The 16,732-nt window shown below is 39.8% G+C and overlaps 1 protein-coding gene across 4 annotated transcripts in view; it reads right to left on the bottom strand.

Moving 5' to 3' along the window:
- ap1b1 (adaptor related protein complex 1 subunit beta 1) overlaps window positions 1-15,044 on the bottom strand; it is a 31,882-nt gene extending 16,838 nt beyond the window's left edge. For 2 of the 4 annotated variants that reach the window (XM_085367314.1, XM_085367312.1), the window contains exons 1-14: window positions 14,988-15,044; window positions 12,863-12,923; window positions 9,462-9,567; window positions 9,211-9,346; window positions 8,686-8,931; window positions 8,282-8,472; window positions 7,959-8,180; window positions 7,725-7,845; window positions 7,527-7,622; window positions 4,657-4,772; window positions 3,495-3,660; window positions 2,578-2,676; window positions 1,679-1,938; window positions 1,153-1,357 (exon numbers count right to left, since the gene is read on the bottom strand). In XM_085367314.1, coding sequence (XP_085223440.1) covers window positions 1,153-1,357; window positions 1,679-1,938; window positions 2,578-2,676; window positions 3,495-3,660; window positions 4,657-4,772; window positions 7,527-7,622; window positions 7,725-7,845; window positions 7,959-8,180; window positions 8,282-8,472; window positions 8,686-8,931; window positions 9,211-9,346; window positions 9,462-9,567; window positions 12,863-12,899 — 2,001 coding nt within the window. In that variant the 5' untranslated portion in view covers window positions 12,900-12,923; window positions 14,988-15,044. The other 2 variants (XM_085367315.1, XM_085367313.1) reach the window with 2 other exon arrangements.
- Window positions 15,045-16,732: the final 1,688 nt, after the last annotated feature.

The following is a 16,732-nucleotide window of genomic DNA, read 5'->3' as shown; positions in this document are numbered from 1 at the left end:
GGACTGACAGTGCAAAGTGCAAACAGACTAATATCACTGTGGGATGACTATTCAGAGGGGACACGGTGGCACAACAGGGGACAAGAGAAGGGTTCAAGACTGGTGCTGGCCTTTAGTGGTCCAGCACGGTCCCCTGGACCAACCTCAGTGGGGCTGTAATCTGGGGGCGATGGGGATTGATGTGGGAGCTGAGGTGACTGAGGAGTGTCCATCCGCAGGGGAATGGGCGGCTGATTGAAAGATGAGACACCACAGAGCCCAGAGATAAGAGATGGACTTAAGGATTTGACATCATGTTTACGACATATATCAGGACAATAAAGATGATAATGATGAATGAAGAGATTTAGGTACATTCTCAAAACAAAACAAAACAACAACATAATAAAACTGTTTTTATATTCTATAATGGCCTGATATGGTTTATAAATGTTAAGCCCTCCCCTTCCACGTAGTTACCGGCTCAGACTCATCCCCCATCTGCAGGTGCAGCATTGAACAAAGGGAATAAATACAAGAGTCAAAAGAAAAAAGGCACCAAAAGGTAGAAAAGGACACAATACAAGGATACAATAGCTGCAAGCAGTGATGAGGGGGAGGCCAAGCAGTCGCCATGGCAACTTGAGCTCATCATGTCAATTTTTCCCCCCTGTTATTAATGTGTTGTTCTATCAGTGGTCAGACAACTTTCAGATGACATGGAGAGTCCATACATCAAGTCTGGTGGCAATATATCAAACACTGAGATTTTGAAAAATCAGAATGTGCCTGGATCTGTCCCAATTGGAAAAAAATGGCCTGTAAAAATGTTTTGAAACTTCTTAAAATCCAGTATGTCAAAAGTAGCCATGAGCATTGATAAACTTGGCTTTATCAAAGTGATTCCCTGTTTTTCGCATAAATGGATCTTCAGCTGCAACCTACTGGTTACAGTTGAGGCACAGCCATAAAACTTTGTGGAAAGAATCAGTCAACACTTCTCCATTTAGTGCACCAACATTCACTTCAATTGTTTACCAGAAGCGGCTTGTATGCATGTTACATGGCTGCTTGGCCCCCTGTTATCGTTACTGGGCGTCTTTAATGTTAAACCTCTGGGTGAAATAAACAGCCTTTCAATTTCACTTAAATAATCATGTTCAGAAGACATACCAGGCTGTCAAGTCCTCCTCCAAGAAGGTCCATAGCACCCATTTGCATGCCACTAGAGGCTGGTGGTGGTGGTCCAGTGGTGGTGGGAGGTGTCAGGTCGAGATTGAGAAGATCTCCCAGCAGGTCTCCCTGGGATGGGATGACAGCCGGAGGGGCATCAGAAACTGCAGCAGCAGAAGCTGTGTCAGGGCTCTCACTCTCCCCACTGGTAAAAGCAAGGGGGGGGGGGGGAATGATGTTTAAGCCATATGCATTATGACAACTTTGGTTATTATGAAGCCCCTAATTTGTCATTAAACTCCTGATAAAACTCAATCGAGTTCATATGAATAATGGTAGATGGATGTAATGAATTATATCCGAAAGAAGGAACAAACAAAGAAATGCTCCACAGCTTGGCACTATATGCAAGTTATACTCAGCAGATTTTCTTGAAAGCAAAACACCATAGTTAAGAGGGCAGTTCCACTCAAGTAAACTAAGCCCTCTGCCTGCAGTGTCAAAGTAATTAAAGTCTATGACTCACGATTCAGTACTGCCAGGGAGTCTCTTGTGCTGAACTCCGCGGCTGCCCTCAACAAAGGCACTGGGAGGCTTGTGGTAGACAGAGGCCAGAGTACCAATGTGGCAGATAAGTTCCTCCAGCAGTGTAGGCTCAATCAGATCTGTCTCCTCAGAGATCAGCGGCTTCTCAGCCAGAACCACCTCTTTGGCAGCCACAGGGTCTGTGGAGAGCAGACGCCAGTAGATGTAGCCTCGGTCTCTTAGATCTGGGTTATCAGAGTCCTGTGAAAAAGGGATGAGTCATAAGGAATGTCTTTATGTTGTATGTTTAATAAATACTTAATGTTCGACTCTGTCTTGGCCCAGAAGTTATACAAAGATATCAAAAACGGAGTTTGCCTTAGGGTAGTGGTAAGATTTGGATAATGTATGAGGCAATCTGACACTGTACTTTTTTTCTCAGCATAGAAAAGCACAAAGTTCCCAGGGTTCTAAGAAAATCAAGTAAGCTTAAAAGTTACTTCAGTGAATAGCCAATATACTCATTCTTTGAAGTTGCGAGGCACATCGTCTCTACATTGCTGCTTTCTGCTAGCCTTTTACAAGAAAAAATAAATGTTTGTGTGCATTAAAATTGGACTTAGGGGTGAAATTACCATTTTCTTTTTTGCATGTTTGCCAATAGTATACACAAGTACTGGAAAAATAAAAATAAATGAATAAATGTAAATCTGTGAGAGGATTATAAAAGGTCTGGATTTTGGAACAGAAATAGGAAGCCCCTTTTAATAACGTTTAAATGACACAACTAAAAGAAAAAAGAAATAAGCAACAAAGTTCAAAAAGCAGACAATAAAGGATGCGCTGACAGGAAAAATAGCATGTATGACGTAGACTGCTTATTCCCCCGCCCCCCCTCACCTGTGTGGCTAGGCTTAGCACCTGCTGCACCAGCTCTTGGGTCTCCGTTGGCTTTTTCAGGAACAATTTGACGATTGCAGTCAGGAGCTGCAACTGCACCTAGAGGCCAGTGAGAACACCAAATGTGTTACAAATGCTCACGCACTGCTTTTAAAAGCAAGTGAATAAATGATCATTAAGATGTACCTTAACACTGTGCGACAGTTTAAGACACGCAGTGAGGTTTTAACATGTTTTACATAAATGACACACCTTTCTAGCAGTAAATAGTTTAAGACTATTTTACACATGCACTGCACAGCACAAAAAACAAATTGTTTAATATCTGACTGGTTAGCTCAGACAATACAGTCCCTTGTGTTAGGTCTGCGTAATGTTCACAGAATACACAATGAGTAAGTGCGCTTAACGTGTCCTTTTTCCTTCATCAGTCAATAATAAAAATGGAATATATTTCCAAGGCAATAATATGGGAATCAATCAATTACTTAGGGAGAGTCTAACACCAAGCAAAGCTGTGTAATCCGACAGTGAGCTGTGGCAGAAAGATCTTCAGAGTAAAGGCTGGCGTTTCAACAAATACGCCCCTGAGCCACATATAAGAAGTGACACACTGAAATATTGTAAAGCCTTCTCATTAATCACGGTTAGTCACAAGAAATTTTGTTCCACTGTTTCTTTATTTTTTCTTATTTTAATCATTGAGCAAGCTCACTAAAAAGAAAAAAAGGTCTCTGGTACTTTCAAAATGGTTTATGCTTTCTCATCCTTTGCTACAGCTAACCAGTGGTTTTAATGATTTCCTGCTTGAAAGGACGCATCTGTTACTCCCAGCACTGATGGCAAATTATTACTGCAGCTTCCATTAAATATTGACTTTTTCAAATAACAACCTCCCCACACCCTCCTAAATACACCTGAGTGCTTTCATCGTGGAAACCCTCCAAAAAGCTCTCCAGCAGCTCATCAGCATTGTCGATGCGCTCAGCGTACTCTCCTACAATCCAGATCATGGCGGCACGCGCCTCCGGCTCATCCAGAGAGTCCAGATTTTCACACAGAGTGGCAATCACACTCTCGTACCTGCAAACAGTGACACAAAGCATCAGTGCATCAGATTCAGAGACACTGTGTGTGAATGGGTGGATGACTGGATATGTAAAGCGCTTTGGGGTCCTTAGGGACTAGTAAGGCGCTATATAAATACAGGCCATTTACCATTTACTTAAACGCAAGACTGACAAAATGCAAATTGCAGTTATTTTCTTAGAACAGCATTCATCTGTTTGTTGCCGAGATTGACCAAAATAACTATAATAAAATCTGATCAAACAACCACATGTCTGGCTTGTAATACGTGGTAGCAAATAACTGCCTACTTTCATATCCAGCAGACATAGAACAACATTAACACTGCTTTGGAGTCGTGTTTTCTGGCACCCTGACAAATGTAAATGTATTATTCACTCTCCTTTTAGCTCTGTTTCCTTGTCTTTCGCAGGCAACATGCCAAACTATGAAGTTTTCTGCAGTGGTTGGTGAATTTCTGATCTGCATAAAATGCTTGATAATAATTTAGTCCATTTACATATTGCTTTCATTAAAAAAAAATGCTACAGCACAAATGCCTAATTAATAGAAAATCCAAAGGTTGTCCTGGGCAGTGACTCGTGTCGCTCAACGCACAAGGCATGCTGATCTGGAAACATTGCAAAGCTGCTCCCTTAGAGGCTCACAGCCTTGCAGCTGTGTAGGTACTCCCCTGAATCCACAGCCAAAGTTGGACTCCAGACAAACCAACATACCCTTTGAGCCAGGTACAATCAAGTACCGTCGACTGCAAGCAGGTTTTTAGAGGGAAACACTTTGTCTTTATGATCAAAAGGTTTTCATTGCTTATTTAAAGATCAAGAGGAAATGAATGATGAGGTGACTACATGTGCATAACAGCATATGTAAATAAGGGTTATAAGTCTTTGTCATACATTTGATAAATGTGAGGATTATTCATATAAACACAGAGAGAGTTTTAAGTAAAGTGGAAAATGTGAAAACAAACATGTCCAAGAAGAAACCTACTTGTTAGGGTACTTGCGGAAGATGTCCTTGATGACCACAATGGCCTCTTGCACCACATAGTTGACCTTAGTCTGGATGAGGTCTAGCAGTGTGCTGACACAGCGCTCGGCTGATTGCTAACAAACAGAGAGAGAGAAAGAAAAAAAATGACTGGTGTGCAGATTAAGTAGTTCAGTAAGTGTTCTTGTTTAAAAAAAAAAAAAAAAAAAAAAAAAAAAAAAAAATTGTACTTGATTTTAATGTGGATGAGATTCTCTTGAAGGACATCTCCTTGAGCCTTGACACATCGCTTTCTACAGTCCTGCTACTTTTGTATTACTCCCTGAAAGTCTCACTCTAAACATGCTGGATCTCATCCACTGTGTCTAAACAGTACATTTTTTAAAAGAAGATTTTATTTCGGGTTAGGGTTAGTGGGTGGTCACTGTGTTGGTGGGTGCACAATTGCATGAGCAATGCTATGTACCACAGCTCAGCTCGTGTCTGCTGAAAGTTGTCCCTCAGACACCTCAGGTCATTTTAGCAGAACTTTGCATTAGAGCAGGGCGATATGGCCAAAAATATTTATCACGATATATATTTGAAAATTTGCGATAACGATATAACCGATGATATAATTGATGCGAGACAAAATACAACTCCACAACATTACTAGCGCAAAAAGACAACCTTCCATTTATTTTCACTTAAACAAGAAGCTGGTTTTTATGTACATTAAAGCTTTATAAAAATGTAACAGTGCAAATGCAAATTCCTTGCTGAAAGTTTAACCAAAAGGCATTTCCAGTAGAAATGGGCTGACATATCCTGAGCATAACCATGTATAATATCCACTGAAGTTAAAAAGAGGTGCTTTGCAACATTAAACTGCAGTGTGCAGTACGCATTTTTCGGACCATAAGGTGCACGGGATTATAAGGCACATTAAGCGAAACAAAGCAGTCAGATAAATCAAACTTTATTAAACTCATTCTTCTTGCTTCCTCCACTTCTGTACCATTGATTCATTAATGTTGAATTCTCTGGCAGCTGCTCTATTCCCATGTTGTTGCAGTATATTAATGACTAACCTCGCATTGTGGATGGATTATCTCAGTTGTTCTCCTGACTGAAGTTTGGTCCGTTTACAGCATCCTGCCATGCGATTGCATTTGTCTCTAACCATGAAGAACCTTCACGTTAACTTTTATAAGTGGAAAAGTGTTAGTGTTCGTCCTCCAGCTTCACTGTTTATGTTATGCTAACATAGCTGTGTCGCTAGCGATCACGTAGCACATCATTATATACCAGCTAGCCCAACTTCAGTAACCCTACAAACATCACTGCTGTTTAGTTTCCTGTCTTCATTTATGTTGGAAGTGATAGCAGAGCTGTACGTTTGATTTTTTTCAGAAATCTCTCAGTCAGAACATGCAATATCATGCTTAGGTAACTAGCGAAACTAGCGAGCTAACTTCCGCTAGCTTCCTGCTAACTTCTAACTCCGTTAAATGTAATAACTTTTGTTTTCATGGATGCCTGGAAGTTAAACTTTATAGTTACACCTGGTAAAGCAGCAATGCTGATCGTTTTATTAAAGATGAAAGAATTTAGACAGTTTTTAACTCTAAGTGATGCTGCAGTTATGTTTGACCTGAAGCATACGGAGTTTAGGACCCAGATTACTCCCAGATTTAAGAGCATCTTAGTCCGACAAATATGACAGTAACAACGGCCGCTTGCATGTTCTGCAAAAAATGTGCTTTGTTGTGTATCTGACAGACAAACACCAAACCAGTTCCACATCAGGGAAGTTGCACCGTTTTTACAAACCAATTCTGGTTCATCTGTTTCACTCAACAATCGGCCATGTGCGTATGAAAACAAAGGCACCGCGCATGCGCGTTTTACTCCCATTCTATCGCGATATTTCATTTTCCTATCGTTGCCTAACATTATACCGGTATTACCGTGAACGGTATAATATGGCCCAGCCCTACTTTGCATTGACAGTTGGATCCCAGGAGACAAATTCATGGTGTACAACTCTATGAATGTTAATATGCTGGCATGCTACTCTGGACTTGATGCACTGCCTTCAGGCTGTGACAGTGTGGGCTCTTCTACTGAAAACTGCTCTTCGGTCTCTGGGTCACAGCCAGATTCCCAGCTCTCATCACCAGTGATGATCCTTGACATGAAGGTTGAGTCAGTTTGACACAGGATTTGATGTTTGCTCTCTGTGCGAGGTGCTAACAGAACCGAGTTGACAGCCGTGGAATCAGCAATGGAGTAGAAAGGGTTAGAATAGAGGAAAGAGGAGAGCAGGAGAATACAGAGTGTGGGGTCTATGGTGAAATTGCAGCCTGCAAGTGGTTAAAGCAGGACTTCCACCAAGTCATACTAGCACAGCATGAAGCAGCAGAGCGGTTCATCAACACTTGCTTTTTGTTTGTTTTGGATTTCTTTTTTTAAACAGTCATGAATATTTCCTGATGCACAGTGCTAGATAACATCTGTGTAGTGCGCAGAAAATGATTTCATTGGTTTTACTGAAGATTAATTTCACTTCACAATGAAACCACATTTTAAATGTCAACGGTAACAGGTTCTATTGAATCCTGTGCTGGATACTCATACTTCCCCAAAATGGAAATATTAATAAGCTGTAGTTCAATTTGTCTGAGGAACTAACACATAACAATGCCATGATGACAGCACCACCTTGTGTTTGAAACTCCGTCTTACTGGTTGGTGGCAAGTAGATTAACTATTTACAGCACTGTGATCTTCAACTACCAGCGAAGTGAACACACAAACCTAGGCATTCACTATGTAGCTAACACAAATATTTAACCAATGAAGCGTCTGATGACATCACCTTCGCTTACCTCAACTTTGATGGCACAGCGGCCAATGGCTCTGACCGCTTTACGCACAAAGTCCACATCCACCTCAGTGGCATATTCCTTCAACTCTGCCAGCACCTACAGCAGGACAGATGTGTGTCACTCACTGGATTCTATTAAATAGATTTATTCTTGGGAGCATCCTTAGATAATGCTGCATTATAGATGTGGGTTTCTTACCTGAGCAATATTGGCTTGAGATGCTAGGCGAATCATAATGTCCAGCTTCTCCAGTTTGACGTAGATGGGGTCATTGTACTTGACAAAGAAAACCTTCATTTCGTGCTTCAGGATCTCTGGGCTGCAATGACACATTAAACATTGCTTGTTTACAAAGTAAAAAAAAAAAGGAGTCTAACTGAAACATGACAGTTTATTAAAGACGTGGCAAAGAGACCCTCTCCTCAGGCTTACCGTCTCTGGACAATGAGATTGATGTTTCTCAGCGCCACATACTGCAACTCAGGCTCAGCAGAGAGGAGTGTAACCAGTGGAGGAGCGAGCTTCTTCAGTAAAGTGCCATAATAGTCCAAGTCTTTGGGCAGCATCTCCATGAACTTCATTAAAACTTTAACCGCTGACAACACCACTGCAGAGTTGGCATGCGAGAGCCGTGGGGTCACACGCTCACAGATGCTAGCAGGTGTTAATGTTGGAAAAGGAAGAGCAGAAAATTGAAACTAATCCACAGTGAATAGAACTTAATGACAAGCACAAGGACTAAGCCGTCTCCTTACCTTTGGGACTCCCGGTCATCACGAGGTGTGTAATTGGCCAGACAGTCAAGAATGAATATCTGTCCCCACTCTGTGCACTCATTAAGAGCTGTCAGCAACTTGTTTATGGTCTGAGGGTTCAGGTCCATTAGATTACTATTGGGATGAGACTCAGCAATCTCAGACAGCGCTGCTACTGCATTTGCGACAACCTACAAATGAAGACAAAGCCACAGATAAATGCTAACAGGAAGAAAACCATGCCCACTTACAAAAGAGATCACTGACATCATGTTCAACATCTGCACGCCAACAATGGGCTTATCAGTGAACGATAGAGCTATGGCTTGTAGGCAGCTCTGTCACATGCAAGAAACATGGCTGGCTCAACAGCCAGCTAAAAAGGCTTCGTTAAAAAGTCGTACCATAGGGTTGGAGTCAGAGATGAGATCTTTAAGGGTGTCCAGGAAGCCCTGATCCTCCACCAACTGGGCATTGATATCATGAAGCTTTGCTACACAAACAGCAGCCGTCTTCCTCACATATGGGTCTTCATCCTTCAGACATTTTCTCAAAGGCTCACAGAGGTACTCTGTGATCTTGTCCACACGGATGCAGCCCATGGTACGAACAGCAAGAGCCCGGATGAGAGGGTTGGGGTCTTCACAGTCCTAATGGGTGATTTAATGAGGTCAGAAGTTCTGTTGCAAATATTTTATTAATTTCTAAAGAATCCTGCATTACACAAGCAATTTTTAAATTTGATTTAACTCTTGTTTGTATCAAAATCCTTGACCATGTAAAATGGTCCACAATATTTCTGTCCCAAAATTTAATTAATTAATTAATTAATTTAAAAAACAAAAAAACAAAAAACAGGAGTCAAAGATCACCTAAAAAGCTGATCATTTCTTACAGCATCTACATATTTATGACAAACTGAGCTTTACCTTCACAAAGGTGTTAACAGCCATGATCGCCATGTCTGGCTGGCTTTTTGCGTAGTTCATCAAGTAGAGGTAGACCAGCTTCTTCAGTTCCAGGTTATCTGTCTGCATGCAGTTCACAACATCTGGGAACAGAGCACTGAAGGAGAGACGAGCTGTTATACAACTTATGACTCACAGTGAGAGCTCATGTATGCAGTTCTACTCTACATTTGTAGACATGATTTTCACTGATATTTTCCCCTCTAACTCACCTGACATCCTTGCCCACCGTCATGGATGCAATGACCTTCTTTACAGCCTCCTTCTTCTTCTCTTTCTTATCACTATTGAGCTCTGCTTTGAGCTCAAAGATCTCCCCTGTACACAAGAGACAGAGATAGGATTAAAAACATGAAATGGTATAAATGTCCATGGCTAGAAAAAAAATGCTGGGCGAGTTGATTGGTCAACACCAGTCCTGTTTGGGTCAGTGACCTGTGAAGCAAACTGGCTGAAAAGCACTTCTATTTTACTCCACTAAATTTATTTTAAAGCTTCAAGCACACCCTTCTTCTGATATGTGTAGATGTATAATAGAAAATATAAACTATTATTAAATGAACTACAGTATTTAGCAATAATTAAATTGTTCTTTTTGCGAATGTATGATTGATAGGCCTGGGAGCCCAGTGGGGGGAGGGGCATCTTTTAGAAACATCTTAATTAGAAACATCTTATTGCGTAATCCAACTGGTACACAAATAGGATGAAAGTGCTTTGCCAACATTAAAATGTGCAAACTAGACAGTGGACGCACTGGCTGACATTTTACAATTCTCTGTCAGAAAGCTGACTGGCTGTCAGCTGTAAGCATAATGAACACGGTGCAAGAGCTTTTTCTCCCACAGACAGAACAATGGAGTGGGTTGTAGAATAAACACCTAGACCTGTAGTTTTCATCTAAATACTTCTGGGAGGTTGCTATTTCCTTAACAATTATTTCCTTGAATTATCTAAAACCATAATTAGTTTAAAATGTAATCTTTTCATTGGAGAGCGAATGAGTTCATCAGCAAATGTTTACAGAAGCACTTATGTTGCTGCTGTAAACCTTTCAGCAGTTTAGCGAAACCAATTCATACAGTTGCCCTACAATTAGCATTGCACTGTAATCACATTACTATACTAAACTCAACAGCCACATTACAGTTACAATAATGTCATTATCTGCACAATGGGTGCACAAAGATATCAAACATGTCTTTTTCATCCTGCACATCTGTGCTACATTGAGCTTATCTCAGACATGTGCAGAGATGAGGAAACGCAGGACTTTGTGTAAACACAAAGCTAGTAAAGAACAGTGTTATTAAAGCAGAGTGTATACAGTGTCTGTCAAATATAAACACAAAAGGAGTGTGTTTGCCTATTTGTGGTGAATTGTACACAGAATTTTTTAATTTTTTTAATTTGAGAATCACGTTTAATTTAGTTTTTATTGCAGTCTAACTCAGCTGCCTAATTAGGGTACAAACTACACACTGCAAGAAAACTGCAAATTATAAGCTTAAATTTGAATCGGCAGACTTCAGTGTTTCCCAGGCAAATTAATACTCAAAGTCTCTTTTGCATGTGAGCTCCACACTGCACAACACAGCATCAGGCAGATCCAACGGGGGGAAGATTTTGAAGGAAACTTGTTCTTATGTCTCAGGTAATCCTTAAAAACCAAGGAGTCTGGTACACTATCATTTACTAGCATCTGTTTATATTTCTTAAGCCCTGTGTGAGAGAACAAAGAGGGCTTCTAGACTTTCCCAGAGCAACATTGTGTGAGGGGAGCTGCTGAAATACAAGGAGGCCTAGCAGTTATCTCACTGAGAGCTAATTCTCACTACGTCTTATCTGATATACAAAAGCCAAAGCTCTTGTTCTTGGGAACAACTTTGATACAAAGCCGTGAGATGACATCTTTAGGTACATTTTCTGTTTTGTTTTGTTTGTTTTTTCCTTACTTAAATCTATCTTATAGTTCAGTAACATTCCTAGTTATACCACAGTATGCTTGCTCTTGAAACAAGTAAATGTGCTTGGTTTCATAGACTTGAAGTTAGTAAATACTAGAGATGGCACGATACCACTTTTTTATGTCCGATACCGATATCATAAATTTGGATATCTGCCGATACCGATATGAATCCGATAGTGTTTTTTAATCAACAAAACTGTTTTTTAAAATATCTTGCTGCATTTTGCAAGTCTGCAAGTTCATACTCAAGTTTAAAACAACAACTACACTAAAGCTATTCTGTTATACCTGTATACAAAAAAAATATTTCATAGTTCAGCAATACTGATCAATCTAATAAACTTAGACCTACACCATCCTCCCTATTCTGGTATTTTAAAGAGTACTTAGCGTAAATATTAAGCAACCTAACTAATAGGGTTCCAACTCCCAGCAACAACAAAAATAAAAAAATAAAAAAAATAGGGAACCACCCCTCACGCGCCACCTCATGATGCTTAATCGACGTAATCAACCTTAATTTGATGCAGTGTGAAAAAAAATGCACAGAAATCAATTATTTTTCAAGAAATATTAAATAGATTCAACATCTTTCTTCAACAAAATTGCAGACTGCACAGATGGTACCTTCCCAAAGGAAAAAGTACTATAGCTTACTAGGGTATATATATTAGACTTAATAGTCACTATATACAGTAATTGACTTCTATTCATTTTACATCAAATTAAAACTTTGTGTGTCAGATAATTATTTATTAAAAGCTAGATATTTTAAATGAGAATAAGAAAGAAAAGTATGTCTTTGTGCCCCCTTTTCCCAGTTAATGCCCTATCGGCCCCCCTGGCTAAACTTTGCTAGATCCGCCCCTGCACAGTTACCAGCGTCAGCTACGTAGAAAAAGATCCTGGTGTAGAAAGTAATATTAAATAAATTCTAACAACAGCTTATCAAGCTTAAACGTGCTGCTGTTGTTCAGCCGCTGGTTTCCTCTTTCTGGTGCAAAGTGGGCCAAAAACAAAGACGGACTCGCGACAGAAAAGCCGATCAGCTGATCATTTAAGCAGTTTCACGATTGAAGTAGCAGCCGGAGAGCGAGAGGCAGTCGCTCGTTAAGCTTAACGCAGGAATGCTTTACAAACATTCAGAGATGGACTTACACACTTGCTTTACTTCTCTCGGGGATAACTTTGTCGGAGATGAAATGCCAGGTTGCTAGCGAAGCTCCAAATGCTATCCAGACCACCGACAGGTCCGGCATGCCACAGCTGCTCTATCACGTGATGCATACTGCTCCGACTGCTAACGTTCTGAGGTGAGTTACGGCGTGTTGCAAGTTTTGTGAGGTGCTTTCGTGATATTTAATGGATCGGATTACATTTTTTTATTTTTCTCCGATATCCGATCCAGTCATTTAGGTCAGTATCGGACCGATACCGATACGTAATATCGGATCGGTCCATCTCTAGTAAATACATGCCAAATCATTTTACTGGGAATCTACAGAACTTTTTTTTTTATCAGCGAGAAAAAAAACATCCCAAAGCACTCGCATAAATATAATGTGTAGGTACCACCAACAATAATTATAATCTTGCACTAAGGAGTTTACCATGTTAAATCTTCTAAAGAACAAAGTTTCAAACCTTTCTTGGTAGTGGTGAAGTACTTGGAGTCCGTCATCTTGGATCCAAATTGTCGATTCTCCTGCAAACGAATGACAGGATGAGAAAGATGATAGCGAAATCTTTTCCTGACTGGAAACTTGGAGCATCACGAGAACAACAGGAAATACTAGAAATGCAAGCACAGGGAAATAAAAGGAATTCCTGTCTTCTTCTGAATAAATGGTAGGGATCTATCGGAAATCAAAACAATGGATTCTGTTAAGAAATCAGACACTAATATCTTCTCTTTACAAAAAAAAAAAAAAAAAATCATCTTGGTCAGCATGTATGGGGCCAACAATAACTCTTGTCAGCCAACATTAAATGTTTTCTTCTGGGTATCATTAGCTTCCTCATCCCGTTGCCCTCGAGGCACCATTTCATTTTATTTTTACTTTTCTTTTAAGTTTAAGGTACAAAGATGCCTGCTTGACACATTTCAGAGAAAATTGTAAAATATTAAAATACTATTGGAAAAATAAAACCTGTGTTTTTACATGAAATTTTAACATTTTTGGCTTATGGACAGCTGGTCGTTTTTAGGAGGTCTCCACAACAGATCATCTGCCTCCATCTCACCCAATCCCTAGTATCCTCCTGTCACACACTCCATCCATAAATCTCGTCTATAGTCTCCGTCTGTTCATCCTGCCTGGAAGCTTCATATTCAACATCCTTTTCCCAATGCATCCACAACACCTCAGCCTTCTTTCTAACTTTGACTCCAAGCTGCTTGACCTGAGCTGTCCATCTGATGTACTCTTTACTAATCTTATCCATCCTGGTCAATCTAAATGAAAAGACACGTTTAATTCTGCCACCTTTAGCTTGGCCTCCTGTCTGTTTGTCAATCCCACCATACATTCTTTCTGTTGTATTCTGTCACTAATCAGCCCTGACATCTCAACTACACCCATTCCACCCTGCCTGCACCATCCCCTTCACCTTTCTTAAGCACTGGCCAATGTTTAGGTTGGCATCAGGTATTTAAACTCAACCACCTACAACTAGTAGCTTAACTGGACAGCAGTTTATGTTTAACATATATATGGCTTGTTCATACTAACATGTGGAATTTGTCTCTTTAAAGTCTTTCTGATATGGAAATAAGTTAGTGTTTCCTTGACTATGCACTGAATATCTATTATTACTGTGTTACAAATATGTAAAAACACTGCTGCAGTGAATAAACAAACCCATAATGATTTCATTAATCCCACTTATATTCAGTTCAGTCAAATGGTAGAACACAGAAAGAGAAAATTCCTTCACAATATTCCGCAAAATAACCCTTTAGGCTCTTCAACACACGTCTACATTTATGAATGAATCCTGTTAGACTGACATGTTAACTTGTTATTAATGGTACTGAAAAACACATTAACTAGAGCACCGGGTTTCAGGTACCAGTCGACATCCGACAAGTCGCTAACTAGCCATAAGTTAACCAAAACCGAGCCCAACTGTCGACGTAGTTAGCAATACGTTAGCCGATTACGATCCGTTTGTACGATAAAGCACACTGCTACCGCCCTAAATTGACACCGAAACTCTCGTGTACTCTTACGTAGCTTCTGATCTTACAACATAAGTATTTAACAAAAGCTGTCCTTACACAGATAGATAAAACACAAAGTTGAGAAAATGTTCTCTACTTGGCTAGCATTAGGCTAGAACAGCATTAGCATAGCTGGCTCGAGTCTGTACGACAGAAGGCACACGTAGTTGAGTAGTTAACCCAAAATGAGCTAAATTGCAGCCGATATTTGCGCATTTGAAAGTGCATTTCAATCCACTACTCACGCATAACTGATTTGCCCACTCCTGCATGTTTGCAGCAGTTAGAGTAGATGAATGAAGCTAATGCTAAAGGATAGCAGCCTGGTGCAGTGTGCCTGTCAGTGTCAGCTAGCGCCTGACCACTTCTCTGGCTAGCAAAGCTGAGACATGACCTTCTAAGTAGGGACTTAAGGAAGCCTTTGCCGGGACAGTTAAGCTCTTAATCTGTCGGGGTAATTAAGACCTTACTCAACGAATTAGCGTACCTTCTGGCGTTAAAATTAAACTCGCCATACAGTGAATTCAGCAAGCACAAATATCTTACCGTGACAAGCGTAGCAGTTACTGTGATGGCCTTCGTCCCCTCCTACTTGATTTACTTCCGTCTTTTAACAAAATAACAACAGGCAGGCAACGTCAGCTCTCATTCATGCAGGGCTGGTCATAATGAGACAAAGAAATTCAGGAACTCTGTCAACGCTGTGCGCTTTTCTTTTTAGTTCCAATCCGGCTACTTAAATCTACATACAGAGTAGTTTTTTGGGAAGTTGAGGAAAAACACTACCTAAATACAATAAATAAAATCTATGGCCTAAACCTTTCGACTGATAATATTATGCCAGTGTTTTGTGTATCAGTTTATACTGTATTGAGATAGCAAGTGTTTATGTGCATAAATGAGGCGTTAAATGAGGATCACCAAATACTAATTTCTACAAAAAGATAGCACTTTGGTCCACCGTTGCATGACAGCAAAAAGGTCCTGCTGTCCAGTCATCTCTGAATGGTCTACATTCTCTCCCTGGGTGCCATATTCTAAAGACATGTCAAGTTAACTGGTGATTTTAAATTCTTGGTGTGAATGGTTATCTGTGCCTCTTGCCCTATGACAGCTGGGATGGGCTCTAGCTCCTAAGGCTCTAGTTTCCAGACTGACTAAACACTGGAAGGTTTAAAACAAAAATGTTTACAATATTTTTGAACTTATAATTATAAAAGACTATGTAGGGATTAGCTGAATTATTTTATCCAAATAAATAGTAATAAAAATTGAACATTTCAAGCACATTGTGAGGAGAAACAACTGCAGCATTTTAACTCCATTTTGAACGTCACGAAGCAAAATCTGCAGGACGCATTGCCATATTTAGTCGTGTCTTACTTATGCAACAAATTATTTATTATGTATAAAAATATAGTGAGTAACACTGTGCATGAAGAATAACAGAAGCACTTCTTTGCTTTTCTCTGACATGCACTGTAGCACAGAAAATCCAGTCACTGCTGTGCCAAAAGCTACACATGAAAAAATGGCCAGAGCATCATCATAAACTTCAGAGCAAAAGATTTATTACAAGAACAATTTGACAGCATTTTCAAATTCAGAAAAAAAAAAGTGAAACATTGTAGTATTGCTATTTCATACACACAAATTCCACAATGTCAAGCAATCTGTACATTTAACCAAAGTTTTAGTGAAAATGGCATCTGATCACAAACATTCGGATTTTGCTGATTGGGGCAAAATCCAAATGTTTATGAACATTTCATAAAATCCTCTGTAGGCAGAAAGAGCGGATTAGGACAATCAATCGTTTTAAGATCGTAGAAGTCATGGCTCAGTTAGCCTGTACATTTAAAACACCAAATCGGTGTTCGAACAAGCCAAAACAAATGTAAAATAAAAAGAATTAAGAGTACATGTGTAATGTGTTTATACACGCTAAACTGCCCACCGGCTACATATTGCAATCAATGTCGCTCTAACAATACTGATACATCATGAATCATTTGTAGCAGTGAGGAGTCAACACATGATAAAATTACTGTATCTTTAAGAGATGGGACACCATATAAATAAGTTCACTTTGCCTTCAAATCACTCTCATTTCTAACTAACAACATTTCCACTGATTCTGTCTGTTGTCTCGAACTTGAGAAACAGATGTCATGTGAGCCCATGAAAGCTGATTTCATAAATAAATAAATTAGACCAGCACTACTTCCCTCTTTACTTCAAATCTGTACATATTCCCATACAGTATGTACATAAAGATATACACACTCTCC

The sequence above is a fragment of the Diplotaxodon limnothrissa genome, linkage group LG12, assembly GCF_057381915.1.
Source record: "Diplotaxodon limnothrissa isolate DT_005_m linkage group LG12, D_limnothrissa_male_GT1.1, whole genome shotgun sequence".
Lineage (NCBI taxonomy): Eukaryota > Metazoa > Chordata > Actinopteri > Cichliformes > Cichlidae > Diplotaxodon > Diplotaxodon limnothrissa.
The sequence above is the reverse complement of the archived record's forward strand: the minus strand, read 5'-3'. Positions and strand labels throughout refer to the sequence as shown.